This window comes from Schistocerca americana, chromosome 5, assembly GCF_021461395.2.
Source record: "Schistocerca americana isolate TAMUIC-IGC-003095 chromosome 5, iqSchAmer2.1, whole genome shotgun sequence".
Taxonomy (NCBI): domain Eukaryota; kingdom Metazoa; phylum Arthropoda; class Insecta; order Orthoptera; family Acrididae; genus Schistocerca; species Schistocerca americana.
The window spans coordinates 643,549,942-643,563,761 of NC_060123.1; the positions used below are offsets into that span (position 1 = coordinate 643,549,942).

At 38.4% G+C, this 13,820-nt stretch overlaps 1 protein-coding gene across 1 annotated transcript in view; it reads right to left on the reverse strand.

Annotated features, from left to right (window-relative positions):
- Window positions 1-241: 241 nt before the first annotated feature.
- LOC124616170 (ATPase ASNA1 homolog) overlaps window positions 242-13,820 on the reverse strand; it is a 79,876-nt gene continuing 66,297 nt past the window's right edge. The window contains exons 5-7 of the mRNA XM_047144452.1: window positions 12,196-12,303; window positions 9,811-10,011; window positions 242-451 (exon numbers count right to left, since the gene is read on the reverse strand). Coding sequence (XP_047000408.1) covers window positions 329-451; window positions 9,811-10,011; window positions 12,196-12,303 — 432 coding nt within the window. The 3' untranslated portion in view covers window positions 242-328. The remainder of the gene's footprint in view (window positions 452-9,810; window positions 10,012-12,195; window positions 12,304-13,820) is intronic.

Sequence of the window (13,820 nt, forward strand, 5' to 3'; positions counted from 1 at the left end):
GCTTACAGAAATTTGCAGAAACGGAATGTATGTAAAATTAGTGCTTATTTACCTCAAAAAAGAACGTCAGACCTTGACAGAGGTAAGGGAGTAGGGACCAGAGGGTTTACACTGAACATATTTCTTCACCAAAAAGAAAGACAAACAGAAATAAAGTAATATTTTTTGTAGAGGTCTACTAAGACTTTGTTACATCATGAGACAAGGCCAAAATAGCAAATTGTAATAAAATGTTCACCAGTTAAAACAGACACTGTCAAATTTATTTTGGTTAAAAATAAGTTTCATCACAATACAAACTTAATAATTCTTTATAACTATATCAAAATTATTTTGGACGATAAGGTTGTACAAGGTTCTCAGAAAATTCCTTTACTTGCTGCACCCCACGCACTTCATGGTCAAGAAGTGGAAGCTTTGTTACATGGAAGTCTTCATAAAGATCAGCTATCTGGAACAGAAAATAATCACTGTACCAATGATGGCTGCAATATTGTAATAGATAATTTATAGGAAGATGTGCTTTTGCACACATTATAGTACACTCATGAAGATGCTCTGTACCTTGTGTACACTGTAACTATGGGCTGGACACACACTATAGTCTTAGGGTAACATCACTGCCTTATAGGGGTTGGGGTTTCAAGGGCCACCTTCGACATTCAAGATGATTTTAAATGTTCTATTAAACGGGGTATCCACTGTAGTGATACCATTAAATGACATACATAACTACATATGCATGTGGGTTTTGAGTAAACTAAAGAAAGGGCACAGAATTACAGTACTCTCAAAACATGATTCCTGATTGTATGGGTAATTTATATTATTATTATTATTATTATTGTAAAGCTTTATAGATGGAATTCATAAATACTTTTTCTTACAAAATTCTGAGTCATCTGTACAAAGTTCTACATTTGCACAACCAAATTCTGGGGCTTCCCAGTTTTGTAAAATCTGCAGTGCTGCATTCATCAAGTCTGTTACATATACTGTGTTCTAGTGTTCTGAACAAAAATTTTATTGTGTGTATTGGATTTTTCTGAATGATCAATGATTCTCACTAATCCTTTGGCGGGGATGTGTGTTATACTGGTTTCCTCATTCTGCTCAACTCTCAAGCTTCTTACAACAAACTAAACTGTTTGTAATTATCTTATACCTCAGGAGAATCTTCACAAATTTTTTGAAGTCCTTTTTTCACATTATAACTTGTGAGCAGGAGGGACAGTTAAGGAAGGGTAGTTGACAGCTGTGGTGGCTGGGAGAGATAACAGGTGCATGGGATAGGAATGCTACAAGGAAAAGCAGAGTTGCATGGGACAGGAAAGCAACATGGCACCAGCAGTGGTACATTTGTGTAGCCCATGGTGACCATAATATGGAATCACATTGAAGACCCATAAAAATCATGTTGTATTGGTGCGATTTGTTGTAATTCAATTAATAAAATAATTCAGTTAATACAATATCAGAAATTAAAGCCTTCACGAGATGGTAACATTCAAGACATGGTCGTATGTTACAGAAGTGCAGTGTAGTGTAATGAACAGAGATGCGGAGTTACGAAGTGGTGTGTCGCTGGTTCCACCTCGCTCAGGAGTGAGTTTCTTCAATTGGCTATCTACAAGAGAGCTTGCACTACTAGCAGATATATATTTTTTAGTCTTTCCTGTTTTAAGTCTTATAATTCACTTGTTCTATAGAGTCTGCTACTGAATATAAAAGTTATCAACTAAGAATGACCTTGAAGTTTTACTAAAAAGTGAGAATGACAAAATACTTTTTATCTTCTGGATGTTCCTGTGCAGTTGGTTTTAGCATCTGCATCTACGTGGATGTCAGCTGCCTTGTTCCGTGTGAGGATGTCAAAGCTATCACAGCTAGTTTCAAGAACTTGTGGGCACTAGTCTTGTTTTCAGAGCATCACCTGCAGTCGTGAATTGCCACTTCAGTGCACTGCGGACACATATACAATGTTAAGGCACATGTGCCATATGCCCAATCCGGGTTTCTTCTGAATATTTAGCAGCACAGTGGAGGTCATCGCATTTCAAATTCCACAGCCCCTGTGACAAAGCTTTTACAGTCATTCCATGTAAACTCTCATATATTTTGGTAGATCCTAAGCTGACCATTTCAGAATTTACTCATACACTGAAGACCCAAATAAACTGGTACACCTGCTTAATATTGTGTAGGGTCCCCTGGAGCACGCAGAAGTGCTGCAACAAACATGGCATGACTCAACTAATATCTGAAGTAGTGCCAGAGAGAATTGACACCATGAATCCTGCAGGGCTGTACATAAATCCATAAGAGTACAAGCGGGTGGAGATCTCTTTTGAACAGCACATTGCAAAGCATCCCAGATGTGCTTAATAATGTTCATGTCTGGTGAGTTTGGTGGCCAGCAGAATTGCTTAAACTCAAAAGAGTGTTCCTAGAGCCACTCTGTAGCAATTCTGGATGTGTAGGGTGTAACATTGTACTGCTGGACTTGCCCCAGTCTGTCAGAATGCACAACTGACATGAATGGATGCAGATTATCAGACACGAGGCTTATGTACATGTCACCTCCCAGAGTTGCATCTAAATTTATCAGGTGTCCTATATCACTCCAACTGCACACGCCCCACACCATTACAGAGCCTCTACCAACTTGAACAGCCCCTTGCTGACATGCATGGTCCATGGATTCATGAGGTTGTCTCCATACTTCTACATGTCCATCCACTCGATACAATTTGAAATGAGACTCGACCAACCAGGCAACCTGTTTCCATGATCAACAGTCCAATGTCAAGGTTCAAGGCCCAAGAGAGTTGTAAAGCTTTGTGCTGTGCAGTCATCAAGGGTACACGAGTGGGCCTACAGCTCCAAAAGCCCATACTGATAATGTTTTGTTGAATGGTTCGCACGCTGACACTTGTTGATGGGCCAGCATCGAAATCTGCAGCACTTTGTGGAAGGGTTGCACTTCTGCCATGTTGAACGATTCCCTCCAGTCATCATCGGTCCAATTTTAGCAGGATCTTTTTCTGGCCACAGCAATGTCGGAGATTTGATGTTTTACCGTATTACTGATATTCACGGTACACTCGTGAAATGTTCGTATGGGAAAATCACCACATCATCACTACCTCAGAGATGCTGTGTCCCATCACTCTTGCACCAACGATTATGACAGCATGTTCAAACTCGCTTGAATCTTGATAACCTGCCACTGTAGAAGCAGTGACCAATGTAACAACTGCGCCTGGCAGTAGTTTTTTTATACAGGCGATTCCGACCGCAGCGCTTTATTCTGCCTGTTTACATATTTCTGTATTTGAATACGCATGCAACGGCCAAATAGCACTGTCTTAACTCCAACCATTGACGATAAATTCAGGTTTGAAAGCTCAAGGATGTGGATTCTTTCATTATTAAGGCACCAATTTCCCTATTTTCCGAGACGTACTACTTGGTAATGAGTTGTCCTACAGACCTCATTTTTTTATGGATCTAGTACGTAAGCTACTCAGTTGATATAATGCTTAAAACATAGGTTAGACCATGATGGGGGCACTGTTGCTATGGAAGTTCATGAAAATGCGTTGTGGGACCACCTGCAATTCAAGCAGTATTTGGCTTTCAAATACAATAAAAACTGGTGCAAAGCACACATTTCCCATGTATCATACAAATTCAAAGGTGTTCACATTAACTGCATGTCTCCTGCTGAATCACAATTCTTTTCATGGCACAATAGGAAAGATGATGTTTGGATTCCCTTAGGTGGGTGTTCCACCATTACAAAGTCACAGTGCACAATTGTATAAACTTGACAATAAGTGCTATGAAAAAATTGTATCCCTCACCTTCAAGTGAACTCATTTCATTTTTGGATCAAGATGTCAAGAAAAACGAAGTTGTACGAAAGGTGGAAGAGTTTTAAAAACACAATTTCCTTCTTTATATTTGAATTTACTTGTGAAACAATTTTTTGGAGAATTTTTATGTCTATATATAATGGCATAATTATATGTAAAAAGTTATTGATGTGTCTCATTTCTGCTTACATTTTGTGTTTTGATTTACTGGAGTTGTCTTTAATTTACAGTAACAGAGTAAGTGTAGATCACTACACTTGTGCACCCAGGCTTTTCAAGGAATGCACATCATTTTTATTCACCAATTCTCTGTAGTGGTGAATGTGGATGGTGTGTAAAAGTGGCATTTTTATTTCACTCTTTGACAATGAATAAAGTGAGTTAGGATATTCTTCTCTGCACCTAAGATTGCTACAAGATATGTAAACATTCAGAAAAAAAGTAAAGATTCAACCATCTATGTAACCCACTGACAGGTTGGCATACGAGGGAGCCGCATGGATGCCCGTGGTCGTGTTGTGGATTTATTTGTATACTTGCCTCCAGGATTAGTTGTTATGTGTGAAGATGTACTCTGTTAGATGTATAAGGAGTAAAGTGGTGTGGTTGTAGTCAGAAAAGATGTTGGGTGAGGTAGTGTTTGGCAATGGCAATGCTATGGATACGAGGGTGGTTGTTGGCATCAACAGTGACAAGTAGGGATCCAGGTAGTCAGCTCTCAGCCACACTACCCCAACTCATGTCCCATTTCTTGTCTCCTTCCTCCCCTCTACCAGTCCACCTGACAGAACCCTAAATCTTAGTCAAGCTACAAAACAGCTGTCCCAGGACAGTCTGTTCAGCTGGCACAATGTAGTTGTACAGGTTTTGTGTGTGTGTGTGTGTGTGTGTGTGTGTGTGTGTGTGTGTGTGTGTGTGTGTGTGTCTCTCCCTTTTCAAGTCAGGTACCTTATAGTGCATGGCTTTCTCTACCTCTGGAACTGTAAAACCACATGTAGGGTTTCCAGAACGAATTTTCACTTTGCATCAGAGTGTGCACCAATTTGAAACACCTGAACAGATTAAAACTGTGTGCTAGACAGAAGACTTGAAATCTGAGACCATGGCCTTTCATGAGCAAGTGCTATACCAACTGAGCTGTCTAAGCATGTCTTATGACCTGCCCTCACAGCTGGATGTCTGTCAGTATTGCATCTCTTATCTTCCAAACATTACAAAAGTTCTCCTACATACCTTGCAGGACTAGTACTGGAGGAAATGCTAATGCAGAGGCACGGCTTAGTCACAGCCTGGTGGATTGGTTCCAGAATGAATTTTCATTCTGCACTTCTGTGAAGTTTGGAAGGTAGAAGACGCGGTACTGACAGAAGTAAAGAAGTGAGTGTAGGTTGCATACAATAGTTCATCGAGCACTTGTCTGTGAAACGCCATGATTCCCAAGTTTGGGTCACAGTCCAGCACATAGTTTTAATCTGTTAGCAGTTAATGTGTGTGTCTCGTAAAACCCAAGGTTATTTTTCTTTCCTGTGTAAGTTTTAGACAGAGTTGTTTCCAATGGCTGAATTCTGTGTCATTTCTTCATATTTGTTTTATTTTCTGTTTTTTCTATTTTTATGTCAGATTGTCATAAGGGTCCAATATACCTCCATCTAAATACTTACTTGGCAAACCACTGCAAAGTGCGTAGCAAATAGTACTTAGCATTGTATAACATGTTAAGGTTTTACCCATCACATTCCTTGGGAAAAAGGCAGGGGATAGCTTGAGAAAAATTAAAAAGGAAGGCTATCTTACCCATGGATGATATAGACCCACCTCTTGTGAGGAGAAGAGTTTACAAAGATGAAGGGGGAGGTGTTAGAGAGAGAGAGAGAGAGAGAGAGAGAGAGAGAGAGAGAGAGAGAGAGAGAGAGAGTAGTGGTCAGATATGGTAAGCATTGTGCCAGCTTCAATCCAGAGAAAGAGAAAGATGAATTTTGAGGAAGAGAAACAGTAATATCAAGAACCAAAGGGTGAAAATAAAAATATGCGAAGCGAAAGTGGCAGGGAGGACAACAAAGATGAAAATGTAACAGTAAAAAAGAGGAAAATTAACCCTCCAGCCATGGGAAGTGCAGAAGTATGCGTTCAGCTCTAGTCTTTCCAGACAATTTTGCAGGCCCCACTTATCACACTGGACATAATTTTAGCACTGTTTGCATCTCAAAAGTTGAAATTTTCTATCAAACACTTTTCTGTTGCCCTGGATCATCATCATAGGTTGCCATTTCCTATGTCTCTTTCTGCAGCTCTGGAACATCAGAGGTCACTATTCTCCTGCTGAATATTGTATCTTTTGGTCTGAAACATGAGGAGTCACATTTTACATGATCTCCAGTTTCACTTGCATAGACCTTTTTGTGCCAGCAAGTTTGTAACCAAGTTCCCAAGCTCGTGTAGGGATCCTTAATTCAAAATATACGACACTCACAAAAAGTATCATTAAGTTTATTTTGCAACTCTAAATTAAGTTTCTTGTTTCCTAGTTACTTTCCTTTAATTTTATTCTTACAACTATTCTAATTATTGAATAAAAATGCCTTGCAATTCTTTCGGAAAAAATGGGAAAATTACCTGCAATTAGAGGGTTAGATGAGATACATGTATTAACATATGATTAAAAATGGCCATCATAAAGAAAAAGTAGAGGGGGTGTTGGAAGGCATGTTTCCATCTGCAGAGTTCAGGAAAATTAATATGGGATCAGAGGATCCAAAGAGCCCATTTGGTGTAGCAGGCACTCAGGTCCCTCAGAGCATGTGTAGTAACTGGGTACTGAACGTTTCCAAAGTTACCCAGCTTTTAGAATGAGATTTTCACTCTGCAGCGGAGTGTGGGCTGATATGAAACTTCCTGGCAGATTAAAACTGTGTGCCCGACCGAGACTCGAACTCGGGACCTTTGCCTTTCGCGGGCAAGTGCTCTACCATCTGAGCTACCGAAGCATGACTCACGCCCGGTCCTCACAGCTTTACTTCTGCCAGTATCTCGTCTCCTACCTTCCAAACTTTACAGAAGCTGCAGAGTGAAAATCTCATTCTGGAAACATCCCCCAGGCTGTGGCTAAGCCATGTCTCCGCAATATCCTTTCTTTCAGGAGTGCTAGTTCTGCAAGGTTCGCAGGAGAGCTTCTGTAAAGTTTGGAAGGTAGGAGACGAGATACTGGCAGAAGTAAAGCTGTGAGGACCGGGCGTGAGTCGTGCTTCAGTAGCTCAGATGGTAGAGCACTTGCTCGCGAAAGGCAAAGGTCCCGAGTTCGAGTCTCGGTCGGGCACACAGTTTTAATCTGCCAGGCAGTTTCTTTACCCAGTTTTGCAGTGGTCATTCCCATATAAAATGCTACGCAGTGGACACAAGTTAATTGATAAATATGCATGGTTTCGCAAGTTGGTCTGCCTTCAAATATGATGTACAACTTAATGGCAAGGATGGAGCACATTGTTATGAGTGGACGCACTGTGCAGGTTTTATATTGGGGACCATTGCAGAGATAGGAACCTTGCAACGGGGCAATGGTACGGGGAAAGTAATACTGTTTAACTAGGATACTACGGAGATTAGGAGGGTGAAGAAGGTGACAATGGATGGTGTGGGGAGGGTATCAGGGAGGAGGGCCACATCTGAGAAGATGACAGCCTTGACGGATTAACAATGAAGCATTCAAAGCGAGTACTGAGTGACAAAGAGGAGGCTCCTGAGGGTTTTGTAACTCGTAGTTGTTTGTGAATAAGATTTGTGGGGTAATTGCAGGGGAGGAAAGTCAAGGACAGGCTGTTGGCATCAGTATAGGTGGTTTGCTGCAGTTGTCTAGGGTGTAGGGAAGTGACAGTTTGATGTGGAAGGGGTGACAACTGTCGGAGTGTAGGTGCTGTTGCTTGGTTGTGTGTGGACTGACGTTTAGATATGGGCTTCAGTGGGATGGAGATCAATGTCAAGAAAGGTAGTTAGAATTAAGTGTGGCAGTAATTCTCTATCTTCCTATGTAAAGAAAAGTCTGCTGTGCTATCATCAGTTTATGTAGAGATATGGCCTTATTTTGAAACTACCTATATGTCATCTATTAGTAATCTATTTATCATTCTGCACAAATGGAGGATGGACATGTAAAAAGAAAAATTAGGTTGGGATGGAAGGATTAATACAGGAAGAAGAAAGACAGTGTAGCCACATTATTGGTATGGTGCAGTTTGGCACCACATTGGCAGGCTGGAAAGTTGTGTGTTCAATTCAATGGTCATATTACGTTTTCTGGTACTTAATTTGACACACACACACACACACACACACACACACACACACACACACACACACACACACACACCTCCATAAACAATACAACTTACACTGTTTTGTTAAATCAAGATTATCATTTTTACCTCTGAAAACTCCACCTGCATTTCTTGCTGTTACAATAAAAACTTTATAATAATTAAGGTCCCAATGTAACTCCCAAAAGGATGATATTAATTAAATTTGTTTTCAACTAATTGTGCTTTAAGGCAGCTCCTTTTAAGAAATAAATATGAAAGAGTCTATCAACACTCAGCTTTTGTGAAAGTCCTAACACAGAGTTTGTGGCTTTTGCTAATTTTTTGAACACATTGTGCTAATAAAAATAGGTCTGCAAATGATAAATGACAGCTGGTTATTTTAGTCAATGGTCTACCCAAAAAAGGTAGATAGTGTTTGTTGAAAATCAATATTACTGTGCTCCAAGTCATATCATCAAACAAATCAACTTTGTCATCAGGGTGAGGTCCTTATGCTAGATCCATTCGCACTTGGGGTTACAATACGTACCTGTCTTAACAGGACTTTGATAACATGTTGAGCAAAAGCTTGAACTAATCAGGAAGCAGAAATTGTGGCTGATGATTTCCATCCAAATATGATTAGCTGCCCTACGAAGACATCAATATGATAACTAACACTGCGTTAGTCAGTCAAGTGTTGAATTGAGTACTGCCAGTTACACCTAAAGAAAATTATGCCCTGAAAAAGGAGGAAACTTCCAGTTCAGCAGGAGCTGAATATTATTTACGACATCGAAGATAACTGACATTTTATTTACTGACATCTTCAAGAAAGGTCTTTTCGAGCTGAATATGGAGTAGCCGTTTTTACACAGGTCAATTTCATTTCTGAAGAGAAATTAAATAATGACCCTAATACGTTGCTCACTGGGATGCCGTGACACAACTGACTGCCCTGAACTGTTTTGTGAAGACTTGCTGTTATCCAGTATCACTCACTGTTGTTGAAGAAGTCACGTCCCTGAAGTAGGAGCAGCAAGTGTGCCACTTCAGAACTTCCATTTCTTTCAATGATGACACCCTCACTTCCACATCCGAGTTGTATGTGAGTAAGCTATGTTGAACGAGCACTCTGCACTAGATGATAGCGACAATAATAACAATGATGAGGAAGAGGGTGAGGAGTCACTTGCACTAAGTTTCGCTGCAGTTGTGCAAGGACTTGATATTGTTAGGGACTATTTTCCTCTTTCTGTGCAGATGATTCAGTCCTTACCAGCATCAACCTGTAGAAGTGATATCTGTCACTGCACTATGTTGGAAGAAAGAAGCAAACAACTCTTCTAAATAAAAAAAAAGACTATTTGTTGAAAGATAATGCTTTTGCATATGTTCAGTTTTGTGAAGGACAAGTTATATTAATGTTAAGATAGATTTTCGTCTCTAGTACCTGAGTTTTATTATTAAAAATTTCTTATCTTGCTTAATGTTAAAATTCAGGTTGTGGGTCACCACTTCCGTGTTCTTGGGCTAAAGCCCACTTTACGGAAATTTGCAGCTTAAGGGAAAAGTTATGGGTTCTCCGATGTTAATTGAAAACAGGTTTTACTATATTAGAATAGCGAAGAATACATGCTCACCTGATCCAAATATTTCTCCTGGACTTTGTGTCTTGCTGCACACATACGACATGGCACTTCTCCTGCAGAGGGAAACAGCAGCTGGTTCACAATAATATTGTGTGTGTCAATTCCACACTTTGTGAGTTCCTGTACAAGTCGCTCTGTTTCATATAGTGACAGGAATTCTGCTATGCACACACAAACAAATGTTGTCTGTTCCTGGAAGAAAAAATTTAAAATAAGAAAAAAACATTTTAAATCATTTACATAAGACAACATGCGCGGGCACACATGTGGTTACTGCAAGCATGCCATACTAACACAGATGAAACATGGCAAGAAAGAAAATTTCAGCTACAAATTGTAACATATTGAAATATAGTTGGATGGCCTTGTTAAGAAGGTGACAAGAAAATTAAAAATTGTAGAGAAACAAGAAACTAAATAACATCTCATCCACTCATTTATAAATTTTCTGCAGCTTTCACTGTCATTCCCATCTTACATCTCACTTGTCTCTCTCTGTTTCACATTTTGAGAACTGAAACTCCACCAGCCAATTTTAACAGTTAAAACAATATAAAAATATCTTCAGACAACTGTTTTATGCTATTTGTATTCCCATGTTCTTATGTATGTCTGAAGCATAAATACTATATGTTTACAGAAGTATGAGATTGTGATAAGTGTGAATGGCATCATATATATGGTTATTCTTTTGAATGGAGCCTCTACCCAGACATTCTAGATAACACAGGAGCTGGTAAAGAACTTTCATTGTATATGTCTAACTGCATTCCTATGCTACTTTTCAACATAGTTATTGAAAAACACAAAGCACATGAAGTAGATTATTAAACATCACCCAAAAAAAAGCCTAGTCATGAAATCCTGACGTTATCCCTATGCAGAATCGATGTTCTCTACTGATGGGACAACCGACTGGTTTTAACAACTGATTAGCCAGACAATTGTTTTTTTTGTTCAATCTGTTTTTCAGATTGCCACATCAGATATGTGACTTTTTTGCACTCTCCAGCAGACTGACGATTTCAACATTTTGATCCAGGCATAAGTAAATACACAGGCACAAAAAACTGAACTGAAAGTTACTTATTAATACTAAATACAAAACAAATATCTGAACAACAACAACAACAGTGAAGAGAATGACAATGGACATAAGTCAACAATAATTATTTAACAACATCAAAGCAATACAATTTTTTTGTTCAGAATTGAATGTGCTTGGGTCAGATGAGTCCAATTGCCACTTCCAACAGTTTAACTATGAAACTGAAGTTCCAATGAGTGAAAGTGAACAGCACTTCTTCATACACATTAAATACTAGATTTGCTACTTTTCAACAGGCTACGAAATGTAAAGAGGTTTGTGTGCCTGGATGTGATATGCATGTGTGCAGCCAGTGTCAAATTTTTGTACAATACATTTACCTCCCACACATCTAAATGGTGGAGTGAGTATTTAAGGGCTAGATTCATTTTTTTTTTTTTAATTTATGGAGGCCATCACACCTTTTCAGTAAAATGCATTTCAAACTTCCATTAAAATTTGGCACTGTTCCTTTTTTCTTCTCATACTCATAAGGGAACTTTCACACTAACTCTGTACTGCCAATAATATGTCAGCTTATTAGTTTTGTGTTAATTGCATCCAAAACAACTTAATCCACAGCAATAATCAATTTTAAATGACAAAAAATAATTAATCTATTCATTACACAATGAAATGAAGATCTATACTGCTTATTTTAACTTGGTTGCACCCTCAGATCTCTTCACATACCCGGGGGTAGTGTTACCTCCCGTGGCAATGCATACCCCAGTTTATACCACTGCTTTAGTTCAACCAACTACAGACAGGCTTTATTCAGAAGAATTATTGTGTAACTCAGTGAACTATATCACCAAAGAGCAGTTTGAACTGAAAGAATGAAGACATGGTTATAAAAACACTGGTTTTAATTGGGAAAAAAAATTCAGTCAATATGCTGAATTACACTGGACTGTGTCAACCATTTTCACAGTTTGATTTCATTGGAGAGAAATGAATAATAATACCAACAACACTTAAAACTACAACCGAATGAGTAGATTGTTTTCCAACAACTGACGGAATCAAATGTCTTCATTCAGCTATACTGACAAGTACGATAACAAACAGACTGATACTGGCATACACGCAACACAACACAGTAACGTGGAAGATAATCTTACCACACGGGAAGGACTTCCTTTAGCACTTGTACTCAAAAATAACTTAAGTTACTTCATTCAACTATGAAGAAAGACTATTTACCATTTCGCAACTTTATTATAAATTATCAATGTTTTCTAATTCCATTAATGTAAATTATGGTTAATGATGTGAGAGGTACTTACAGGATCTCTGAACTGCTCATTCACTTGACGGATGATTGCCAGCATTTCCTCCAGTTTCCCAGAAAACGAATCTGCATTGAAGTCAGACAAACCAAGGAGTGCACCAACCTATATGTATCATTAAGTGGCTATATATGTATACATATTCACAGTAACAGAATGTGTTATGTAACTGATAAAGAAACTCAATATAGCATGACGACAAGCATGTGGGGGAAGCACAAAAGAAAGAACATCAAAAGAATATGACTTGTCTAGGAAGCTTAATGAATCTCTACAATTACATCGCTAATACTTTATATTGAATGTTTATTTAGTCCTGTCTAAGTTACCATCCCCCAGTAATCTATACTGTGGAAACAACTATGTTTAACAATACAGTTTTATCTGCAAAATATGGAAAACATCTGTTCAGTCCTAATTTTGAAAACAGTTTGGATTAAGTATACATTCTTATTTCCTCTTTTCAAACACAATGATTGGCCAACAGATTTATACAGATACTAGTCTACTCATAAATCTACAACTGAGTATGCAACTGGAATCAGAACAATAACAGTTGCAAGTCAATTTATCTCAGCTTACGAACTACAGGCTTCAGCTTGAGAATTGCAAAATTTCTAGTTTAACCTTCAGCCAAGTGGTTTATCTTAATTACCTCACTATAAGACAACCTTGAATAAAAGATGATCCACTATTTGAAAATGGTTCTTGTGAATTTTGTTATTTGGACAAATCTTAGCTAATGAAGATTACAAACTGTTTTACTGATATAAAGATCCTCCAAAAAACTAACATTACTTACTGTAAACTTACACCATTTATTGACTGTCCACATTTTTGTACTGTAAGAAGAAATAAACAAAAAGAAATACTTTACTTGTATTTTACCTTCACAACCTCTGTTTTGCTTACTTTCTAAGCCAGTAACTAGTGTTATTATACAAGAGACATTTCAAGAATTAGAGAGACAAACTGATGTATTAATGAAACATTTGGGAGAAGTTTTGTACTTTCAAGACATTAGATTGGCAACAATGAGACGAAAAGAGACACGCTGACAGATAAAAATTGTTTTCTTTCTAACCTCAACATTGCATGTAATAATGGCATGTTCACTTGAAGTTTCCACATTTGTTGAACAATGTTTAGTGATCTGTTTTTTTGCTTTCTGAAGATGAAAAGCCACCTAAAATCTTTTCTAGAATAATTTTACAGTATGCTAAAAGTAGTATGAACTGCAAACCTTTTCATAAGTGAATATTACAGAGTTTAAAGATGGTCAAACGTCAGTGACAGAGCAAGATCCTGGCTGGCCAATTGATGTGTCAGCTCCTTTGCTTGACATCTGCATTGACAACAGTATTCATGAAGACCAACATATTACAGTTGCACATATAGCAAAAACAGCTGCAGCAAGTGTTAGTTGAGTTTCTAATGATTTTAAGTATGTACAGATTGGTTGTTGGTTGGTTGGTTTAGAGGCGGAAGAAGGGACCAAACTAGGAGGTCATCGGTCCCTTGTTCCCAATAAAACAATGCCACAAGTGTGAGAATAAAATGGGCGAAACGTATAAAACAAAACGGAAAGAAAGGAAAAGCCACAAGAACGAAGGGACGGCAAC